The 24,830-nt window shown below is 46.7% G+C and overlaps 1 protein-coding gene across 1 annotated transcript in view; it reads left to right on the top strand.

The window, feature by feature from the left end:
* The window catches only part of LOC135398502 (afadin-like), a 224,298-nt gene that overhangs the window by 97,234 nt on the left and 102,234 nt on the right, over nt 1–24,830 (top strand). Inside the window, exon 21 of the mRNA XM_064629904.1 lies at nt 15,758–15,876. Within this exon, the coding sequence (XP_064485974.1) occupies nt 15,758–15,876 (119 nt within the window). The remainder of the gene's footprint in view (nt 1–15,757; nt 15,877–24,830) is intronic.

The raw sequence follows: 24,830 nt of genomic DNA, 5'->3' as shown, positions 1-24,830 counted from the left end.
CGATTGAAAACTTCATGTTTTGCAAGTTAAGAAAGCCATGTGCTTGCAAAAATGTGCGCTATGTTTCTGGATATTAGTCCGGCAAATTAGCTAGCTACCTGGCTCATCTACGGCTAGTTCCATCTCAAATCGAACAATCCGGTACACTTGATGTCTCGAATGAACGGGAAAAAAATATATGTTGAAGCCATTGGTGAGTTAGGAGAAATAAACACTTTCCGAGTTCTCTGCGTTGCGCAGTTCGGGAAACAGGAGAGGAGGAAAAAACTGCCCCTCAGAAGACGATGTCGCCGCGCGCAGGTTTGAGCCCTCCCTACAAGGCTATTGTCGCATTGTAGTAATTTCTTGATCTGCCTTTAGACCACCTAGTGCACAATAGGCACCTGGGTTAGTAGTGTTGTCAGGTTTTGTTTGTCTGCAAAAATATATCAAAGTTGACTCAAAGTGCCGAAAAGCACCATATTCACTGCAACTTTGCGGGCGATGTAAAAATCTGATAAGATTGAGCTTTATGCCGTTTAATTTGTCATTCATGGGGCTATCGAATTATATATAATTTATTACTCTACTCTGTCAGGAACGTAAGCGATATACCTCCTTAAGTAGCACCATACCACTGAAAAGTGACGAATTTCGGAAGCCCTTATCTAAAAAACCTCACCAAAAACTTGCCTAAAAAATTTTATATGTTGTAGGTAGTCCCTTAGACTATGCACAGAAGAAAAATCAAAATTCGGACTTGATCGGTTGGCGCACTGTGAATTTTTTGCCACCCCTATATGCATTCAAGCTCTGGCTCCGTGTCCCGCGTGTTGCAAAATCGAATTTTCCAAAGGGACTTTCAACTTCTGTCTTCAAATGAAAGTAATTGCTACAGTTTGAAGCCGTTCTGAGTGTTTATGTTCATAACAGTGTTGTAATCGCTGAATGTAGATTGTGGAGCAACCAGATGTGCTACACTTTTTTGCGGGATGTCACACATGCATTGCAAGTGCTGGGAGGCCGTGAAGAACAGAATGCTTTTACTTCTTTGTAAGAGGTATATCTGTTCAGGGTGATTATAAACAAGCAGAGTTGCTGTACACATTATGTCAGGAGAGATGCAGTGACTTCCAGCATTCTTTAAAACATTTCCTTTCCTACTGCTCCATGACCTCGGACGGCGGAAATCGCACAGAGGAAAGTGTCGTTGTGCAGTGTCATTCAAGGCTAAGTCATGGTGCCTTTTGTGAACCTTGCCGAAACAGCCCGACTGGCACCGCTGTCCAATATGTTCTTCGGTTCGACATGCTGCAACCATGGGAAGGTCCTAGTCGGATTAACTCTCCGAAGACACCTTGCGCAAAGTTTCGCATCATCCTCGACTACAGAAGTGCACGGAGTGCCCTTATACAGAGTATGTGAAGGCATCTGCATTACTGTACCGTGTCGTCCTCGCATCATACCTACCTTCATGGCCTCTTCGTTGTACAGCGCAGACCGTGTGTATTGCGCTGACTACCGCCTCATACACAAGAAAAAAGTGTTTCGGACGAAGAACTTTCGCCTTGCTTCGGTGATCGCCGTAGCTGCCATAAAGAATCTGGTTCCAGCGGATCAAATCGAAGGCGTAACAGAAATGGTCTAGCTGTGTAGAAGCTGCTTCAAGTACTTCACAGCAAAGGTGGCTGGATCACAGCAAGCAGCAATGTCGTCCACATTTGAAGGAAGCTCATGGGGTGACGCCTTTGTGCACCAGCCCGACGTGGTCCAAGAAATCGTTGAGTATATATCATCTGAAGCCATTAACGTCACACCGCTGAAGTAAAGAAGGAAATTGGTGGAAGCATATGCACAGCGCAAACACTCCCAAATACGTGAAGAAATGGGCAGAAAGACAGGCCGTAAACTAGAGACCGCTTTCGGTGTTGCCCTGCCAGGAACATCCAGGAGTAACTGCCAGGATTTCAGCGAGTTAGCATGTAACGTGAGAAGACCCTATCAAGAAAATCTGACAAGAACCTGCCATCAAAAGTAACATTAAGGAAAGTGGCTGCTACAACAGCCTATAGCAGTTCATGACACGAGCACTCTCATCCACCCGGGATGCTCTGCATAACTTACGTTACCTTCTTACCTTGTCTTCTTCGCTGCCAAGTTGTTTTTATTTTGTATACTGTAAATATGCTTCGATATGATCACCGTGAACAAATATACCTTTTATAAAGACGCAAAAGCATTCGAAAGCATTCTGTTCTTCAGGGGCTCCCAGCACTTGCAATGCATGTGTGACATCCCGCAAAACATGTGAGCACTTCTGGTTGCTCCACAATCTACATTCGCGATTACAACACTGTTATGAGCATAAAAGCTCACAACGGCTTCAACCTGTAGCAATTACTTTCATGTGAAGACAGAAGTTGAAAGCTCCTTTCGAAAATTCGAGTTTGCAACACGCGGGACACGGTGCCACCGCTTGAATGCGCTCCGCGTATAGGGGTGGCAAAAAATTCACAGTGCGCCCACCGATCAAGTTCGAATTTTGATTTTTCTTCTGTGCATAGTCTAAGGGACTATCTACAACATATAAAATTTTCAAGGCAAGTTTTTGGTGGGGTTTTTTAGATCAAGGCTTCCGAAATTCGTCATTTTTCAGTGGTATGGTGGTACTTAAAGAGGTATCGCTCACGTTCCTGACAGAGTAGAGTAACAAATTACATATAATTCGATAGCCCAATGACCAATGACCAATTAAACGGCATAAAGCTGAATCCTTTCCGTTTTTTACATCACTTGCAAAGTTTCAGTGAATATGGTGCTTTTCGGCACTTTGAGTCATCTTTGATATTTTTTTGCAGACAAACAAAAACCAACACATCACTGCCAATCCAGGAGCCAATTGTGCCCTAGGTGGTCTAAAGCCAGATCAAGAAATTACTACAATGCGACAATAAATAGCCTTGTAGGGAACGCTCAAACCTGCGCGACGACATCGTCTTCTGAGAGGCACTTTTTTCCTCCTCTAATATTTCCCGAACCGCGCAGCGCAGAGAATTCCGAAAGCATTTATTTCTCCTAACTCACCGATGGCTTCAACATATTTTTTTTTCCCCCATTCATTCGAGACATCAAGTGTACCGGATTGTTCGATTTGAGATGGAACTAGCCCTACGTCATGTGCAGACAGCTCTTCATTGTCCTGTTCACTGACTTCGAGAAGGGCGCTCACAGACTGCAATACTTTGATTCCTTTATTTTTATTAAGCGCAACTTGAACTCTCAAAACACAGGGAAAGGCAAACGTTAAAAAATGGTTCAAAGGGCGCTGAAATATGACGTAACATGCAACCAAACAGTGCTGTGATATGACATAATAGGCAACAGTCGTATTGTATGATGATCAGGAAGAAATATGCAATTATATGACACATAAACCATTGTAGATTTGTGTCATTGGGATTGGTAATGTGTGAAGAAATGTTAGAATATCCGTTAGAACGCATTCATAAAATATGCATTTTGCATGAACTCCGGGCCCTACTTATCACTATGCGAATTATCATACGGTTTCTCTTGGGTTAGGCTGTGTCCACTAGGCTGCATGGTTCCCACTGGTTCTTGAAACCCTTGAATACCCTGGAATTCGAAAATGCTGTTTACAAAATCGGCAAAAACCTTTAATTTTGCAGTCCTTGAAAACCCCAGATTTTGTATCTTTTTCTAATTCACGCTTCACGAATGAACGACAAACACTTATGCGTCACCTCGAAACCTTCGATTAAGACCATTCAGCACTTCCAACACTCTTTTACCTTGGCACAATCCCGTTTATCAGCGCCAGGCTCTTCTCACAGCCACCGGCCCACTGGACGAACTCTACGCCTTCGTGGGCGTGCCATCCTCACTCATCAAATCATATCAACCCACATGCTGTCCTGCAGCCTAAGTGGGTAAACACCCCAAGACATCATCATTCATAATGTAATTGTTGTTGTTCTAATTCGTGCGGAGCTGCAGTGCAAATTCTGCTTATCCAGAGACAGAACTACAGTACAACCTCGTTAACTCTAACTCGGATATCTCGAAAAATCTGTTAAATGGAAGGTTTCTTGGATCCCAGAATTACCTCCTATACTTGCCATGCATTTATCACCGCATATCTCAGAAGGTTTTCGAAATGAAGTTCGGATATCTCGAAATCTTATCAGCAAAAATTATCAGCAATAATCACCACTTTGGTGTTCGCCAAAGTTATTTTCTACCATTCTATCAGGTGCACAGCAGAGCGGAGTTTGCTTGCCCCACCTTCTCATTCTCCAAGGAGAGGGGGATGGCCAGTATTGCTGTGTTGTTACTTGGAGCAGTCACAACGATGGCGGGGAAGGCAGTTGTCTCGCGAGTGTCACATGTTCCTCATTTCCTTTGGTTGCTTTCGTTTTCCCCCACGGACTGTGCCATGTAAGCGAGTGTCAGATGCCATTACGTTTCACTATCTGTTTTTGGGAACCTTCTAACAGCATGAGTGCCGGAATCATTACAAAGACAGCACAGCATAACCAAAGCAGTGTAAAGCGTCGACACTGGAACAAAAATTTTCAACACCAAACATCCATCACAACGTTTTTTTACGCCAAGTGATTTCGACATTTTATTACTTTTTTCTCGTGTTTAAGCGGTCATTTTGTGCAATTGCGGTTCTGTAGTGAAAGTTAGTTTGTATAACTTTATAATTTATTATCGTTACATTCAAAATTTCAGAATTTCGCATATCTCAAAATCCCGCTTATCTCGCATTTCCCCCCGTTTTTTACAACTTCGAGTTAACGGGGGTTTACTTATAGTTTTGAAACCACAGCAGTTAGCACTCATTGCAACAGAAAGTAGTAGCGAATACCAGAAGTGCGATAAATGAACAGCACCTTTCGCTGCATTCATTAGTCTTCCTTTTCGTTTTGTTCAGCATATCTGGAAATTCGGCTTAAGCAAGTTCGGCTTAACGAGAGTCCACTGTAGAAGGAAATATTCATACCAGTATTCGCCTCTCCAACTACCTGTAGAGGCGCTTGCGTTGTCAAGAGAACGGAGAAAAGAAGGATTGCTGATGGTTGAATCAACCGGCTTCTTCCACGAGACACACTTCAAGAATTGTACAAATAACATAACTCGCATGCTGTCTTGCGCTGCCTTCGTTGCTTTCGTTCACGCCGCTCCTGGGATAGTATCTTTTTTTCTCTTCTCCTTCTCGGCGTTGAATGTTCTCCGCAGCATTTTTGCACTATGGAACTGAGCAGTGCTTGTTGCCGTTTGAGTTCTGTAAGCCGGGAAACTCCATCGCACACAAAGTGAAGTTGCGACATAGTTTCGGGTGACCATGAAACATATCGGCTGGCTGCTGTTACTGTCCTTTATTGAGTGCTTCTGTGGAGCGAAGTAAACAAGGTGTTCACACCACAATTTGCGGGAAAGAACTGAGGGTTTATTCCAGTGGCGGTTGCCACCAAAAAACGAAAGTGGAAAAACGTGCAGCGTGCAGGCCGCGGCTTAACGATGGCGATGCGGGCTGCTACACTGCCTCCCCCCCAGACTCCGAGAGGAGCGGTCAGCCCAAGTGACATGTCTGGTGGCGCTCAGGGAAGGCTGAGTGGGGAAGGGAGGCGGGAGGGCTACTGGGGGCTCGGGTGGCTCCACAAAGGCTGGCTTGAGTCTGTCCAGGCTCACGGTTTCTGTTTTGCCATCAACCGAGATGGTAAAAAACTTGTCCGAACACCGGAGAACGGGGTGAGGGCCGGTGTAAGGTTGCTCAAGCGGGCGGCGGATCCTGTCACGGCGCATGAAGACATGCGAGGCAGAAGACAGCTGCTGGGGAACAAAGGAGGATCTGGGCGAGGGAACACGAGGTGAGGCAGGACGGACGTTTGCGAAAGCGCGACGAAGCGTGTCGACGTAAGTTCCGGAGGGAGTGGAGACCTCTGTTACGTCAAAGAAGTCAGCCGGGAGCCTGAGGGTAGTGCCGTACACCAGTTCGGCCGCGCTGCAGCCGAGGTCGGCCTTGACGGATGCGCGGATGGCGAGGAGGACGACGGGCAAGACAGATGACCAGTGGGCGGTGTCCTCGTGGGCCATGATGGCACCCTTTAACTGGCGATGCAGGCGTTCTACCATACCGTTAGAGGCCGGATGGTAGGATGTGGTGCGAATCCTTCGCGTGCCCAGGAGTTGGAGGAAAGCGGCAAAAAGCCTCGCTTCGAACTGGGCGCCACGGTCCGTGGTGACGACAGCTGGGGCTCCGAAACGGGCAACCCAGGTCGAAAGGAAGGTCGAGGCGACAGTGGCGGCGGTGGCGTCGGACATGGGGGCCGCTTCTGGCCATCTGGTAAAACGATCGACGGCAGTTAGGAGGTATCGATGTCCAGCAGAGATGGGGAGGGGTCCGACTATATCAATGTGGACATGTTCGAAGCGGGAGTCCGGGGGCAGGAAACGTCCCAGTGGTGCAGACGTGTGCCGCGTGATCTTTGACCTTTGACACGCGGAACAGGCGGCTACCCAAGATCAGATATCTGCGCGCATCTTCGGCCATACAAAGCGGGTAGCAATCAGTCGCTGTGTTGGGCGCGCTCCTGGGTGCGATAGGCCATGTAGTGAGTCGAAAACTGCGCGGCGGAGGTCGGGTGGCACGTAAGGATGAGGTGGAGTGGTGCTGGTGTCACAGGAGAGTAGAAGGTCTGTGCCGGGAACGGGAAAGTCGCCAAGACGCAGAGATGTTGTCGAGCTACGCAGGGCCTGAAGCTCGGGGTCATTGTGCTGGGCGCGGGCTAGAGCTTCTGACGATAGCGTCTGGACGGTGGCTACGCGACTCAGGGCGTCTGCTGGACCATTTTCCGATCCGGAGACGTGCTCAATGCGAGAGGTAAATTCGGCTAGAAAAGCGAGGTGGCGCGTCTCACGAGGAGAATAGCGGCTGCTGGCCGATCGCAGGGCGTATGTCAACGGCTTATGATCAGTTAGAATGGTGAAATCCCGGCCTTCCAGGAAGTACCGGAAGTGCTTGACTGCGAGGTAAGCGGCTAAGAGCTCCCTGCCGAAAGTGCTATACCGCGTCTCCGCGGGCTTCAGGGCCTTTGAGAAGAAAGCAAGAGGTCGCCAGCCTGTTCCGACGTGCTGCTGCAGCACGGCGCCGACAGCTGTTGCGGAGGCGTCGACCATAAGTGCGGTGGCTGCATCGGGCGTGGGATGGGCCAGAAGGGTTACCGATGACAGCAGCGACTTGATGGACGTGAAGGCGTCAGAAGCAGCGTCGGTCCAAGAGAGCGGGCAGGAAGTGTCCCGGGACTTCCGCTTGCGGCTCTTGCGACCGCGGGAAACGTGGTCTTGGGACAGCATTTCTTCGAGGGGGCGCAGCGTGTGGGCACAGTGTGGGACAAATCGCCGATAAAAGTTGACGAGTCCTAAGAAACGCCGGAGCTGGCGCACGGACTGAGGTTGAGGAAAATCGAGGATGGCGGCGATCTTCTGCGGAAGCGGAGATATGCCCTCGGCAGAGACAGTGTGGCCGAGGAACTCTAGAGATGGTACTCCGAACTCGCACTTCGCGACGTTGACGATGATCCCGTGTGCAGCAAGCCGTGAGAAAAGGAGCCGGAGGTGTTCGATGTGCTCGGCAGGGTCTCGACTGGCAACAAGGATATCGTCTATGTACGCGAAGACGAACGGCAGGCCTCTGGTAACGGTATCTATGAACCTTTGAAATGTTTGGGCGGCGTTTAGAAGGCCGAACGGCATGCGGACGAATTCGAAAAGGCCAGGGGAAGACTCTTCGTAAACCGAGGTTAACGTTGAGGAGCTGTTCTTTGTAGACAGGTATGGTAGTGTTATTAACGGCCATCAAGTGAAACAGCGGCTCACGATGCCGCTCATTAAGGGATGCGGGCAAGACGCTAACAGCGGCCCCGGTGTCGACAAGGAACCTAGTTTTGGTGGAACGGTCGACAACGAAGAATAGGTGACTTGCAGCTTGAGGAGGGGAAACGCCGGCAGCCATCAACAGTTCCCGGGTGAGTTTCCCGGCCAGCCGCAAGGGCGTGTACATCGCTGAGCGGCGGCGCCGAAGCGCACATGGTACCAACAAGGTGGTGGGTTGGAGTCGTCGAACGGAGACTGGCTTCGGCAGTCTTGTCTTCGCGGAGAGTGGCGGAAACGACGGGAGCAGCTGGATCTTCTGGGAGACCGGCAACTGCTATCGGGGTAGCGCAGGGCAGCGACAGTCTCGGAGAGGCGTTGGATATCCGCTCTCACGGCAGCCATGTCGCTCGTACTCGCAAAGGCGGCAGGTGAAAGCGGCGGCACCGTGCCCTGCTGCAGAAGGCCTGAAGGGGAAGTAGGGTGGTTATGGCCGACGGCGCTTATGCTTGCTGCAGGGGAAGCGACCTCCGTGACCTTGTCGGCAAGGCTGGCCAAGTCACAAAGTGGCAAGCTGGCGGTAGTGAGCTGGCGTAGTGAGAACCATCTGTACGGTTGGGGGTAGCCGTTGCAAAAATAGCTCGCGAAGCAGTGCTTCGTCGAAAGAGGCTGAGCGATCCGCCAGGAGAGCCTGCATGGCGCGAAGTAGCTGCGAAGGTCGTCGGTCACCGAGTTCTTCGGCATTCAAGAGCTGCTGCAGGCGCTTCCGCTCTGACATCATAATCCGCTGGAGAACAGCAGTGCGCAACTGGTCGTAGGGCGCCTGAGGTGGAGGGCTTGCTATTAAGTCGGCAACGTCCATGGCTATCTCTGGTGGTAGGGAAGAGACGATGTGCCGGTACTTGGTGAGTTTTGAAGTAATTCCAGCGAGCAGGAACTGGGCTTCGACCTGCTGGAACCAGATGTGGGGTCCTCGATGCCAAAATGGCGGCAATCGAACAGCGACGTGGGACATGGGAGGCATCGCAGCAGCAGCGGGGGGCGGTTGCGCCAGGCGGAGGGTGTTGCTGGTCGCCAGCAGGGTTCATAGCAGCGGTGTTCTTCTCCGGGTCATCAGAAATTGTGGAGCGAAGTAAACAAGGTGTTCACACCACAATTTGCGGGAAAGAACTGAGGGTTTATTCCAGTGGCGGTTGCCACCAAAAAACGAAAGTGGAAAAACGTGCAGCGTGCAGGCCGCGGCTTAACGATGGCGATGCGGGCTGCTACACTTCTACTGGGGTCCGCTACGTGGTGAGCAGCCAGTTAGAGTGTTGAATAGTTTGTAAGCTGATGTAGTTTTGAAACCAGAGAATACGCATTGCTGCAGGATACATTGGATCTTCAGACTCCCACTGCCAACATAATTCATCTCGGCAACATAATGCGCATGTCAAAACGTGAAGTAGAGAAACCTTTTTTTTTTTACTCCTTTTTTTATATTCTGGCAGAAGATGGCATGGATGAGCAGTAGCTGTTTGCTGATGGACATACTGTTACATTAATTAGCTATTCGAAATATTCCAACTGCCATCAACAACTATTCAATTCGATTCGCAACTGCAAAAAATATTCTAAATGTATTCGCAGTGTGTCTGAAATATTCGTATTCGATTTGCAATGAAAATTTTGCTATTCGCCCAGGACTAATCAAAGCAGCAGAAAATAATCTTACACGCGCTTGTGTTTGTTTCTTCAGCTGTGACTCTATAAACATCATTTGCAACCCAATCGCAAACCTGGTGAACGCGATTATCGCAAACCCAATCAGAGTAAATACAGTCAAATTTCTTTACAACGAATGCCTTTATAATGAAAAGACCGTTATAACAAACGTTTTTCGCAGTCAGCGCCCCATAGAGCGCGATGTATATCACCGCCCTTTATAACGAATTCCTTTACAACGAAACTACCAAAATAACGAAGTTATTTTACGGTCCGATCGGCAAAGCGCACGACCCATACAACGAAGTTTTAGAAGCAACTGCCTCGCATCATGTGGCGATGCACCCCGCAACGTCGTTTAGTCCCCCTTGCGCCTGAGTCACGTGTCTGGTTTCCGGCGTACGCAGGTTTTGTGAACGGATTAGCGGAGGACACGAGCGGAAGTCATGTGTCTCCAGTGTCTTCTGAGTCACTACTAGAGATGACTGCATATGAATAGAAAAAAGAAAGGTTTCTGTTTGAGACCTTGTGTGTTGCTGTCCTTTTTTCATGTCTCCGGCATATCATTTCATGTCCGTTCATGTCCGTGATGTCCGTTTCATGTCATAGTCTCCGGGTTTGCAATATGCAGTAGTGCACTACTGTGTTTTTTACTGAATCTACCTATGCAATTTAGTGAAACTCCTGTGTAGAAAAACTGGGCTGCAAGAATAATTAGTTGTAAAGGTAAATTCGTTAAGAGAATGTGCACCAAATTTGTGTGAAATTGTATAAATGCACAATTAACGATGAGGCATACCATAGAGATACAGTCAAACCCGCAAATAACGATTCCACGTAAGATCAGGCAGGTTGGTCCGGACATGGTGGTTTGAGATTTTGCTTGAAGAATTGTGTTGTTGGACAATATCTCTAGGTGACGAAGCTGTTGGTTTCAAGTCTCTATGTCCATTCGTTGACAAGAAAAAAAATTAAGCGTGAAGTCAGGTGGAATTCGCTTTTATCACACTTTTTGTTTTTCCAAACTTTGGCCGCTCCTGGCTGAGACGCGATGCCCGGAAGAAACCTTTGTTTTTTGTTTTGTTTTTTATTTTCTTGTTGTCCACATAGAGGACAGTGGACAGAGGTGTACAAAAGTGCTCTACAAAATCACATCTTTACATGGCAAACATGGCAAACATGGCTGTAAAAACATGGCAAACTTGGCCGGTCGTTCACTTTACTGTTGTATTCCGGGCCGTTCTGTGTAGCGTCTGTTGAAAAGTTTCTTATGAGCAATATATCATTTTGTTCGTCATGAAATGTGCTTTTCGGTGATATGGGTTTGATATTTGTAGATACAGCATGTCACACAGTGTAGCTGCGCAAAAATGGGGAAAATCTGAAAGTAGGTCATATATTCGAGCCAATTTCTAAAAATCCACATCGTTAATCGCTGTGATATTTTTCTTGTGACTGCCTAAAGGCTTGTGATTGCAGAATATGCAAAAACATGTTGCATTATTTTCGCGGTGTCGGAGTTACAGGGCTCCAAAGTGAGCCCTGTAACGCCCTGTAATCGGAACTGGAGCTGAACCCGAACCGAAAACCACTAAAAACCCTTATTTTGGAATAAACCAGAACCGAAATTGTTTATTTTACCGCTGAACCAAACCAGAACTGAACAGAAATAAGTCTCAAGCACCGGTTCATGAAACTGTTCAGGTGGGATATTTGCTTCAGCAAGCCAGCCCCACAGTGTTTATGTGACTGACTATGTCGCGGAATTCCAATAGTTCCGCTACGTTTTGAAAATCTTGTATCGGCAAAAATCAAGCGCATTCATTTGACAAATTCACGAGCCGAAACGTGCGTAAACGAGGGTCCAATGTGGTAATGATTTCCTTTCAGTGTACCAGATTTCCTGGTGCTGCTTGAAGGCACGCTAGACATGGCAGTTTATCATGTTTTTTTGCTTTTTTGAAAGCTCTTGCCCTTCATCAACCAAAATATGAATCTAGTACAAAGCATTCATGGCAGTGTGTAGTTCCTGAGAAAGTTAACAAAAAAAACAAATTGCAACTTGCTTGATTCATTCTGAATTTTGAGAATGCATAAAGGCGAGAACAATTTTGTGAAATTCTCTATCTTTAGTCCGACCTTCTCTCTCTCCCGCATTTATTTATTTATTTGTCAACAGATATTACCAACTTGTTGTCATAAATGTAGTATTTTGTGTAATCGCAAAATTTGTTTCTGAGCTCTCTTCCAAGGAAAACACAACACATTCCATTCCGCGAGGTATTACAGTTCGCACTTTTGCTTTGGCCCTCTAGCTTATAGGCTTATGTGATGATTCTATATATAATGCACTGATAGCTTTCACGCTGTACTGCACTTGAAAGATGGAAGTCATTGAAAAGGTTAGCCAGCTGTAGGACTCGAACCCACATCTTCTGGATTACCGGACCAGCGCTCTACCTATTGAGCTAAGCTAACACACCTCCCCAGCGACCTCCAAGGGCGCGTCATCTGAAGGGACAAACCAACCACTCTCACACTCATCTCCCTTTCACTCTTACATTTTTCTCACTCATACATACATTCATACGACGGGATAGATGCAAGTGGCAACTGTTGAACATGAGACAATTGATGTTCTGAGGCTGGAACACATAGAAAGGACAAATACATACAAAGCCTCAAATTGCCTAAGAAATTAATGATGAAAGATGGAAGTAACTGAAAAGGTTAGCCTCAAAAAGGTAGGACTCGAACCCACATCTTCTGGATTACTGGTCCAGGGCTCTACCAATTGAGCTAAGCTAACACACCTGAAGCTCTGTTCCGGTAATCCAGAAGATGTGGGTTCGAGTCCTACAGCTGGCTAACCTTTTCAGTGACTTCCATCTTCCATCATTAATTTCTTAGGGGACAAAGGGACAAATCAACCACTCTCTCTCACTCATCCCCCTTTCACTCTTACATTTTTCTCACTCGTACACACAATCATACGACGGGATCGACGCAATCGGCAACTGTTGAACATGAGAGAACTGATGTTCTGAGGCTGGAACAACATAGAAAGGACAAATACATACAAAGCCTTAGATGCCTAAGAACTTCTTAAGGATTTGAGGCTTTGTATGTTTTTGTCCTTTCTATATTGTTCCAGCCTCAGAACATCAGTTCTCCCATGTACTACACTTGTCTGCCAAATTTCTTCTTGCGGAGTGCTATGAAATCCCGCTGAGAGAAAGTAATGTTCTCTGTACTTAACATGACCTAAGCTATGTATCAATTGTAATATCAGTAAATTAAAATATTTAGCTTCGGTAAACCGGTTTGAACCGGTTCAAATTGGTTGGAACCTTTACTTTTTCTGCTCTAGACCCAAACCTGAATTGAACTGATATACGCACACCAGAACCGAACCCTCCAAAATAACAGTTTCAATCCCGGGTGGTGGGTATAACCACTAGTGCACTCACCATTCGCCCGCTCCATATCACATGTGCCTGGCATGCCACTACAACATGTATCAGGGCACTACATGGTAGGGAAAATAGCTAGAACCATGAGTGTGCCTACTATAGGAGGAAGGGTTAAAGGGATTTAAGTGAGTGGTTTAGGAAGTCGACAAAGACGTGACTATAAGGCCTGTAAAAAGAAAAACCTCTGCTGTAAGGAAGGAGCACACCTGATGAATGAAAAGGCATGTAGTCGTTTAATGTCTTTCCATTGATGAAAAGACCTGTAAGTAGTAAAGACCTCCTTCAAGTGTCCTGTAACATATCTTAAATGTGCACAGTGCGAGCAGATAAAAACATTCCTCACCAGTATATACAGTAGGCGTGACGCAACCACCAAGAGAACACAATGCTTACAGGTAACATCCTAGCTTGCAATGATACTGTGGAACCTGGTAACCGTAGACCATTTATAATGTCCCGAACCTTCCACGCCGATATCTCAACCACTGCGTTCATGATGGTTTCTGTCAGCAGTAACACCCTTGCCTACTTCCGCTTAGTATATTGGATTAAGAACCTGCATGGAATCTGGAAACATCACCATCACCTCTGGCCGAACGTGCATGACTCTCTTTTATGTGGTGAAACCTAAGACGGGCCGGAGGGCTCACTTTAAAGCCCTGTAACATCGACGCCATGCAAATAATTCAGCATGTTTTTGCATATTCTGCAACCACACGCCTTTAGACAGTCACAAGAAAAATATAAAGGCGATAAAAGATGTGGCTTTTTAGAAATTGGCTCAAATGCATGACCTACTTTCCGATTTTTCCCATATTTTCACGGCTGCAGTGTGTGACACGCTGCACCTACAAATACCAGACTGATATGACCGGAAAGCACATTTCATGACGAATAAAATGATATATTGCTCTTCAGAAACTTTTCAACAGGCGCTGTGTAGAACGACCTGCAATACAACAGTAAAGTGAACAACCAGCCAAGTTTGCCATTTTTTACATAAAGATGGGATTTCGTAGAGCATTTTTGTACACCTCTGTCCACTGTCCTCTGAGTGGACAACAAGAAAAAAAAATCAGGAGCGGCCAAAGTTCGGAAAAACAAAAAGTGTGATAAAAGCGAATTCCAACTGATTTCACGCTTAATTTTTTTTTCTCGGCAACGAATGGACATAGACACTTCAAACAAATGGCTTCGTCACTTAGAGATATCGACCAACAACATATAATCCTTCAAGCAAAATCTGAGACCACGATTGGACCTTTGGCCTGATCTTACGTGGAATCACCCTAGACTGAGGGACCCAGAGGAATGACCTGCGTGTAACGATGGAGCTTAACATTCTGAGTAACTAGTATAGCAATTTCGGATGCACTGCTGCTCGCATAGTGGCTTTGGCATGACGCGGCTCTAATGCATTGCCCTCTTTCGCGAATGCTACGACACCACTGGAATTGGAGCCCCAAGGGCAATGATGCACCCGATCTCGACACAGTGACAGAGAGAGATGCCGCTGAATTTTTTTACAATGAAACCCGACGCAGAAATAGGCCACAGACTCAAACTCTGTGGGTGACGAGACATTGTTGGGGGACTACGTAAGAATAAACATGTTGTGAATCTTGGAAGCAGTCGTCAAACTTGTTGGCACCTGACATACACTGCTCGGTATAAACTCATCTGCATCGCACTGTAACGCTAGAAGTTAAGACAAACACTACTTTATTCTATACAACAAGTGAAACAACTGACATATTTACAGTCACAAAGAGAGGGAAAAGTCCTCATTCCCAGAAAGACCGGGAGCTCTCTCTCCCTCAGGGTTCCCCGCTGTGAATGTCCTCAGGGCGCGTATACTAAAACCGTCGGGTAGAAACACTTCGTGGAACAATTCCACAACAAACAGCAGCATGTTACCGGTGATGCCATTGTTTGCGAGGTTCATATGGGTGAAATTGACTCTAATGACGCATCTGATGAAGGTGTGAGCGTTTTACCATCCATTAAATGTGCTGCCACACTTTGTGCCATCGATGTTTTGAAGGGCTTCGTTATGGAACACGGACTCTCCGTGCATTGCATTATGCAGATGGATGGACTTGAGTGTGATGCTGTGTAGATCAGCAACTACCAGAAGTAGTCAAAACTAAAAAGCTTTTTCAAATAAAACATTGGAATTTGCAGCCTTTTTGATAGTGTGTCTCCTTTGCGTCGCTCGCGGGATAATGTGAACCTCTGGATAATGTGCTCCTCGTGAGTTCTGTAGCAGAGCGTTGACTTAGGTCAGCCCTCCAGCAGCGATATCCCTCATATAGCGATTAAATTCGCGGAAAACCAGCATCGTTATACGCGGGTTCTACTGTAGTCCAATCTTCATAAACATTACGTGTAGCAGCATTTTTATTTGCACATACAGCGCATTCCCGTTAATTCCAACTTTCTTAATTCAGATGTCTTGATAATTTGATAACATAAAAAGTTGTGTATTTGAATGGGGGAGAATGCCCAGTAATTGGAGTGCATGAACGTATGCAGCGGTTTATTCAAATGAGATTGCCCATGTCACCTTTGTAATAATCCAGAGGCATCAAGCAGAGTGATACTATAGTTATGAAATGGTTGGGTCATTGAAATCATACTGTTATTTTTCACTTGACTTGAAAGTGTTCAGCAGTGCATTCGTTCTTTTATCACTTTTGCAGAGCGGCAGAACTGATGACACGAACGGGGCAGGTAGTCACGCTTGAAGTTGCCAAGCAAGGTGCCATTTATCATGGCCTGGCAGCATTACTTTGCCAACCATCACCAGTTATGCACAGAGGTAAGTTTGTCAACCTCATTGCAGTTTGAGGCAGGCCGAAGTGCTGGCCGTCTTCTGGTGCGGTCGACTGTGGAGTAATGCTTTACTTCTGCATTTTGTGGCTCAGTTTTTCACTGTTTAAGTCTAGTAACTGAAGACACTTCAGCCATCATTCTCTGCAGTATTAGAATTTGCTGTCACACATAATGCATCCATAACACTAAAGAGCACCACGATAGCTGTTTTGACTGTCATTGCAAACTCATAAATCCTCTCCATCTAAAGCACCTGCTGAGAAGTGCAGAATATTTGCATTACATGTGGATCAGTCTTACACTATGACTTTGTGATAGTGGTATGTTTGGCTATTTTTAGTGGGGGGGACACTTTTGGTGAAGGTTTGAGTTGATAGTTGTAATAATTCATGGGCTATGGCATTGAGCTGTGTTGGGTATCATCTGAGGATGTTAAGCCCTTCTACATGGTTCCCACTGACCCTTGAAACCCTTGAATATGATAGAATTTGATCATGCTTTTTCTGTGTCTGGAAAACCTTGATATCGTTCATGGCTCTTAAAAACCCTTGTTTTTGCATCTTTTTCTTACTCTCATGGAGCTGCAGTGCAAATTCTGCTTATCATGGGTCAGAACTATCACACAAGGCCTTGAGGCTTTGTTTGTTTCTGTCTCTTCTATGTTGTTCCAGCCTCAGAACATCAGTTTCTATCACACATGTTGGCACTCACTGCAATAGCAATCAATAGCGCAAAACCAAGTCCCAGATCTTGAATTTATTGGTATTCTGTAGCAAACATTCTGTATGCATCACTTTGCTCGTGATCCATCACAAGCCCCAAAGCAATAATCAATCGCAGTGCTTATTTGAAATCTGGTCAGACCGCGCCTCCTCTAATGACGTTCGGAATGCGCCAACTTGAAAAATGACGCTATGTGTGAGGTCAAGATTGGGCCCCAGATTTGCAAGAAATGAAAGACGGCTTCCATGGTATTCATTAGCCTTTCTTTCTTTACTATGTAGAAGGGAAGTGCCTCAGGACGAGAGCAGCCAATATTTTGAACAGAGACTTATTCTTCTGGGCACCATCCTCATCATCATGGTATTTAAAGCCCTAACCCTTTAAATACCATGGCGATGATGAGGACAGTGCCCAGAAGAACGGTCTCTGTTCGAAATATCGGCGGCTCTTGTCCTAAGGCACTTCCTTTCTATCCTATGATCTTTAGCATTCATTAGTCCTCAGTCACATTCGTAAATCGATTGCTCTATGGAATGAACTATTGCAAACGTCCCGATATACTCAGTTGTGTGATGCCCGTAGCTTATAAATATTTTTGTGAAATATTCAAGTCCCGGCCATAAACTGTGCTTTACATCCCAGGTACGGTGACTGCAGAGTCTTAAAAGGTCCCTAAAAGTTCCTCCAATTTTTTTGCGAAAATTGAGTGGGAACCATGCTTCTACTTGCAATGTAACCATCTGCTGCAAGAAACAGCATTTGTTGGTATGGGCTCGGTACGTTTTCTGTGCACTGGTATTGTGTGGTCCATGGTCTTTAGGTGCTCCATTCATTTAGGGGCTCCATCCACGGCAAGGAGATGTTACACCTTGCACCAAGCTTGAATCTGAAATAGTATTAGCGAGTCTTCTCGCCTGACCATAGCTGACAAAAAACTGTGTAGGAGGTAGATGGCTCAACGTTAGGGGTGTGTGAATCCGAATATTTTAAGTCGAATCGAATATCGAATTGAATGGGGGGAAAAATTCCAAATACCGAATCGAATATTGAATATTCATGCAAAATTTACAATATGTGACTTTTGCACTAAAAGTTTTCATTTTGTAGCTCATGGCTTTAGTGCAATATTTCTGGCATTAACTGTCACAAGAGAGACACGCAATTCTTCTGTTTAAAGCCCCTACTCTTTAATTTTACACGAGAGTGCTTCCTGCTTTCCAGGTAAGCATGCACTTCCTGGAGTACTGGAGTGGTTACCTTCATTTCAAAATTTTATGTCGGGCAGTAGCATGTTACACGGATGAGGCTGCAATTGCTTCAGACAACCACAAGCCATTTGTGAAACAAATGAATTAGCATCCTGCCTCAGCTTTGCCATGAACACCCTTTAGTTTCTTTGCACTCGCACTAGGAAGTTGCACTACTGAAATTTTAGACGTAACTTTTGGCATTGGATTACTCGACGGGGCTGCTACTAGGAAACCAATTTTTTGCTCAATTAGGGAACTAATTAACAGATATTTTAACCAACTTTTTAATTATTGACTTTAAGGAGCACATTGCAATTGCAATATTAAAGCCTGGTCACCACATGATCTGCTCAAACCTCTGATGAAGGACTAAAGTAATCTGAGCGCGTCCTAGAGACATGAGTATTTCACCTCGGCTGTCCGCTGGAAACAGAAAGTGATCGCCAAAAGAGCAACGGTGATGTCAATATCTTCGGTCTCACTTACCGTCACAGAAAAACGTAATGCTTCACGATCTTTGTTTTCTTTTCTTTTTCGCTTGCAAAGAACGTTGCATATCACCACTACATACCAGCGCTTATCATACCGGGGAAGGACAAGATCTGTGTCCGGCAGAACGAAATGACTGATATGGCAAGCGACTGCGAGCACATGAAAGAACGAAAGGCAGGAAAAAGAAAAACAAAACAAAGATCGTGAAACATACTGCGATAAGGGTATACCAACATCGCGTATGACGTTTTTCTTTGACGTTAAGTGAGGGCGGAGATATCGACGTCACCGTCCCTTTTTTTGTGATCACTTTCTGTTTCCAGCAGACGGGCGAGGTGAAATACTTGGGTCTATAGCACGCACTAAGTACTTTAGTGCTTCATCAGTGGTTCGAGCGGATCATGTGGTGATCAGGCTTTAATACTGCAATTGCAATGTGCCCCCTAAAGTCAATAATTAAAAAGTTGATTAAAATATCTGTTAATTAGTCAGCCAATTGTGGAAAAAATTGGATTCCTAGTAGCAGCCTCGTCGAGTAATCTAATGCCAAAAGTAAGACCGCCCTAAGGAAACTCATTTTTTTATGAAAATTTGTTGCAGATAACAGGAAATACCGTGTATATATTTCTAATGTAAAATGAGATTAGAATTCTTGTTTGATGCATCTTGATTTTGTGAGGGATTACAAAAGTGCGTGATGCATGAAATGTGATTTTTTTTATCATCTTGTGAGCATTGTAGGAAAGTTTCTAAGGCCCAAACATAAAATAGGACTATCCTTGACTTTGCTGACCAAGAGCGAGGGAGGCTCCGCCCCCAAATGGCGCGCCAATAGGAGGACTCGGGAGGCGGAGCATCGGAATTTAGGTTACCGGCCAGTCTCAAGGTCGAGGCTCAAAGTTGGAACGACCACACGTGCCCTTACCGAGCGCCAATGTAGCGCCATCTCTTACGCGAGAGCAGAGGCTTCAAGGTCGTAGCTCTACCGGAAGAAGCAGACGACAGCGGCTCACATATCCCGATCCGAGCGCTACCGATGCGCCATCTATTAGGCAAGAGCAGAGGCCGCAGCGCTCCGCCTCCCGAGTCCTCCTATTGGCGCGCCATTTGGGGGCGGAGCCTCCCTCGCTCTTGGTCAGCAAAGTCAAGGATAGTCACTCTTTGCAACACTGTATGATTTTAAAAAGGTATGGGCTGATTCGTGTGCGACTTTTATCTCTACTAGTAATTGATTTGAGATTGACTTCATTTGCAATGTTAGCTTTGCTTTGAAACCTCAAAGCTAGAGCTGTGCAAATATTGGAAACTGATTTGGAATTGAATAGTTAATGCTATTCACATACAGTCGTCAAACGAATTTTCGGACATGCTCAATTATTTGGAGAACATCACAGCACGGCCACACACTCCATAGAAGTGATGCATAACAGCGCCCGATATTTTCGGACTCAGTACGTCCTGTTGATCGACTTTTGGGACTTTGGTTGCCTCCAGCATGCACCCATCCCTCCGTTAATTGTCACCATTATTTTGGATATTACTGGCACCACCTCAAACCACATCGTGCACCATAGAACTGGCTCAGGGGTATAGATAAGCTGCATAGTCCAGTTCTGCTTTCCTGCTGCAGTTATTGCCACCACCTGAGCTTTGCTTTCAGTGGGAGTGTTTCTGGTGGTTCCTGATGCAACATGTAGCAATCTTGGTCAGGAGTAATTTAATCTACGAAAGTCAATGCAAAATGGTGGCAGTAGCTGCTTTGCGTAACGGAGGCTCGGAAATGCCCCCTACCACAATGTTTGAGATAATTACATGGACAACTGAGCCATGAGCCGAATTGATCGCTGACGAGATAGTTTGGCAGGCACTTGATGGATCCGCCGAGAGCGACGTGCTGAATAGGGTGCAACTGTCCAATTCGGAACTGATGAAGGCATAGTCGGTGTACAGTGATGAAGCTCAAATACAAGTGAACATGATCAGACAGAAACGGAAAAGTGTTCTTCAACAGAACATTGTCACATTTTTAGGCCACTAAATTGCATAAAGGTTTATTTTAGTCAAACTCGTGTTTCTCATTTAGACTTTTGCATGACCCCCAACTAGTTCTAAAAATTGTTCAGCGACTGTAGTATTTGCACGCAACCCTAGCATTTGCAGTTTTCTAATATTTTTTTTAGTATTACTAAAACCTGGTATAACACCTGTGTTTTGTTGGTGAACTTTCACGTTAACATTGTGGATAAGGCAAAGACAGCGGCAAAACGTCAGTGCAGTTAAACATGTCTTACAGTAAAAGTGTGTTGCATTTTACTTCGACACGTGATCCACTCGATCGACATTGTCGTCAACACGTTTTATCCATGCAGAGTAGATTGCAAACCAAACCACTTACACTATTGTGGCATTGAAATAGTACTATATGGAGACCTTGAATGGGCCAGCGGTAAAGAGGACTGCTATATGGAAGTACTTTGTGTACCCCAAGTCATCTGAAATGTCCAAGACATGCAGCATCGTGCTGCGGACAGCAACAGATGCAACTGTAGCTTTTGTTTGGCCATTTGAAATGACATTTCTGCTTTAGGGAACAACAAGATAAGGTGAAAATCATGGAAATGGTAAAGCACAAAAGGGGGAAGAAAAGGGCGCTCAGACTTTCAGGTTGGCAAAATGATTGCGATCGGGGGTGGGCAGTAGCATAGGTGGGCATTTTGGTGAAACCTCACTCGCCCTCACCCTCACCGCCCTCACGAGCACATGCCCTCACCCACCCTCACCCTCACGGCCCTCACGTGCACATGCCCTCACTCGCCCTCACCCCCACGGCTCTCACAAACGCAAGCCCTCACCCATGAGGGTCTTACCCTCATAAGGTCTCCCGTGAGTGCACTCATGAGGTTGTTCCCCTCATGAGACCTCCTGTGATTCCACTCATGAGGACTGAGGGGCGCCAGGTCTGTGTGAGTGAAGTCACTGGTGAGGCCTGTGGGGTGTGAGGTTAGTATGAGGGCATTCAGAAATTAGATCAAATGACGCATACCAGACGTGCGCAAATTATGAAGGCATTGATGATATGGTTGCAGCGACACAACCACCGGCTGTGTGCACTCTAAAGGGCTGGTGTGCACATATTTAGAATTTCGTCTACGTCACGCTGGGAACACAGCAAAGCTTCCTGAGCTGGTGATTACTTGCTGATATGGTTCCAGCGACCCAACTACTGGCTTTGTGCACTTTAAAGGGCTGGTGTGCTGGTTTTTAGTAACTTCGTCTACGTAGCGCCGGGAACACAACAAAGCCTCCTGAGCTGACTGATTACTTCGTGATATGGATCCAGCAACCCAACAACTGGCAGGGTGCACTTTGAAGGGCTGGTGTGCCCATTTTTAGCAATTTCGGCTACGTAGCGCCGGGAACACAACAAAGCCTCCTGAGCTGACTGATTACTTCGTGATATGGTTCCAGTGACCCAACTACCGGCAGGGTGCACTTTAAAGGGCTGGTGTGCCCGTTTTTAGCAATTTCGTCTACGTCGCGCTGGGAACACAGGAAAGCCTCCTGAGCTGACTGATTACTTCGTGATATGGTTCCAGCAACCCAACAACTGGCAGGGTGCACTTTGAAGGGCTGGTGTGCCCATTTTTAGCAATTTCGGCTACGTAGCGCCGGGAACACAACAAAGCCTCCTGAGCTGACTGATTACTTCGTGATATGGTTCCAGTGACCCAACTACCGGCAGGGTGCACTTTAAAGGGCTGGTGTGCCCGTTTTTAGCAATTTCGTCTACGTCGCGCTGGGAACACAGGAAAGCCTCCTGAGCTGACTGATTACTTCGTGATATGGTTCCAACGACCCAACTACCGGCTGTGTGCACTTTAAAGGGCTGGTGTGCCCGTTTTTAGCAATTTCGTCTAAGTCGCGATGGGAACACAGCAAAGCCTCCTGAGTTTTGCCCAGGATACTTGGCTGTGTTCCCAGCGCGACGTAGACGAAATTGCTAAAAACGTGCACCCTGCTAGTAGTTTGGTCGCTGGAACCATATCACAAAGTAATCAGTCAACTCAGGAGGCTTTGTTGTGTTCCCGGCGCGACGTAGAAGAAATTGCTAAAAACTGGCACACCAGCCCTTTAAAGTGCACCCTGCCGGTAGTAAGGTCACTGGAACCCTATCACCAAGTAATCAGTCGGATCAGGGTGCTTTGCTGCATTCTCAGCGCGACATAGACGAAATTTCTGAAAACGAGTACACCAGCCCTTTAAAGTGCACATTGCGTGTAGTTGGGTCGATAGAACCATATCACCAACTAATCTGTCAGCTCAGGACGCTTGGCTGTGTTCCTAGCTCGACGTAGACGAAATTGCTAAACACGGGCACTCCAGCCCTTTAAAGTGCACACTGGGTGTAGTTGGGTCACTGGAACCATATCAGCAACTAATCCGTCAGCTCAGGACGCTTGGATGTGTTCCCAGCGCGACGTAGACGAAATTGCTAAAAACGGGAACACTAGCCCTTTAAGGTGCACCTTGCCGGTAGCTGGGTCGCTGGAACCATATCACTAGTGCCTTTATAATTTGCACACGTCTCGTAAGCGTCATTTGACCTCATTTCTGAATGCACTCATACTGACCTCACACCCCTCAGGCCTCACCAGTGACTTCACTCACACAGACCTGGCGCCCCTCAGACCTCATGAGTGCACTCACAGGAGGTGTCATGAGGGGCAAAACCTCATGAGTGCACTAACGGATGGCCTGATCGCGGCCTTGCCCTCACTCACCCTCGCCTCAAAGGCATGAGGTGAGGGTGAGGGGCACTCATGAGGGCCCTCATGAGTGAGTTCGCCCAGCTATGGGCAGTACCAGGCCTCCACAGCTCCCCGCATTTGCGGCAGTAGAAAAATAAAATCACGTCACAGTCACGTGGTATTACATCGTCAGGCATCATGACGGATGCCCATTGGCCAAAGGAGGATGCGCGCTCCGGGATTGGTTGATAAAGTTTCGAAATATCTGACAGCTCACTTTTCGCGGGCAGTCTGGGCAGTCGGCCAGCTCCAAGCAAGGTCGCTGCGTCTCCGCGGCTCGCCGATGTCGGTTGACCACAACGACCAAAGGAGGAAGTGTACGCGCGGGTTTGTTCGTGAGCTATAGTGACTCTGGCCATGTACTGATCTCCGATAAAGTGTCAACCTACCGACATTCTTGCCGGGTCGGAACTGGAATGTTTGGTGAGCTGACGCCTGAGGAACACTTTCGAGCGCTGTCGCATTTTCAAATACAGTGACTAAGAAGAGAGTGTTCGTAACGACAAAAGTATTTCCCGTGACTGTGTGACCTACGGTGCATCGCCAGAATGAGAAGAAGATGCTCATCTGTGAAACGCACGCACTCGTGGACTTCGCTCGCTTCCAGAAGTAGACTGTATGTGTGCTTTGCAAGTTCGAACTTGGTTTGTTGCTGTCTATTCAAGGAACGAATAGACACCTCACGAGCACATGCCCTCACCCACCCTCACCCTCACGGCCCTCACGTGCACATGCCCTCACTCGCCCTCACCTCACGGCCCTCACGTGCACATGCCCTCACTCGCCCTCACCCCCACGGCTCTCACAAACGCAAGCCCTCACCCATGAGGGTCTTACCCTCATAAGGTCTCCCGTGAGTGCACTCATGAGGTTGTTCCCCTCATGAGACCTCCTGTGATTCCACTCATGAGGACTGAGGGGCGCCAGGTCTGTGTGAGTGAAGTCACTGGTGAGGCCTGTGGGGTGTGAGGTTAGTATGAGGGCATTCAGAAATTAGATCAAATGACGCATACCAGACGTGCGCAAATTATGAAGGCATTGATGATATGGTTGCAGCGACACAACCACCGGCTGTGTGCACTCTAAAGGGCTGGTGTGCACATATTTAGAATTTCGTCTACGTCACGCTGGGAACACAGCAAAGCTTCCTGAGCTGGTGATTACTTGCTGATATGGTTCCAGCGACCCAACTACTGGCTTTGTGCACTTTAAAGGGCTGGTGTGCTGGTTTTTAGTAACTTCGTCTACGTAGCGCCGGGAACACAACAAAGCCTCCTGAGCTGACTGATTACTTCGTGATATGGTTCCAGCAACCCAACAACTGGCAGGGTGCACTTTGAAGGGCTGGTGTGCCCATTTTTAGCAATTTCGGCTACGTAGCGCCGGGAACACAACAAAGCCTCCTGAGCTGACTGATTACTTCGTGATATGGTTCCAGTGACCCAACTACCGGCAGGGTGCACTTTAAAGGGCTGGTGTGCCCGTTTTTAGCAATTTCGTCTACGTCGCGCTGGGAACACAGGAAAGCCTCCTGAGCTGACTGATTACTTCGTGATATGGTTCCAGCAACCCAACAACTGGCAGGGTGCACTTTGAAGGGCTGGTGTGCCCATTTTTAGCAATTTCGGCTACGTAGCGCCGGGAACACAACAAAGCCTCCTGAGCTG

Source organism: Ornithodoros turicata, chromosome 6, assembly GCF_037126465.1.
Source record: "Ornithodoros turicata isolate Travis chromosome 6, ASM3712646v1, whole genome shotgun sequence".
Classification (NCBI taxonomy): Eukaryota; Metazoa; Arthropoda; class Arachnida; order Ixodida; family Argasidae; genus Ornithodoros; species Ornithodoros turicata.
This window is presented reverse-complemented; position numbering and strand designations above follow the sequence as displayed.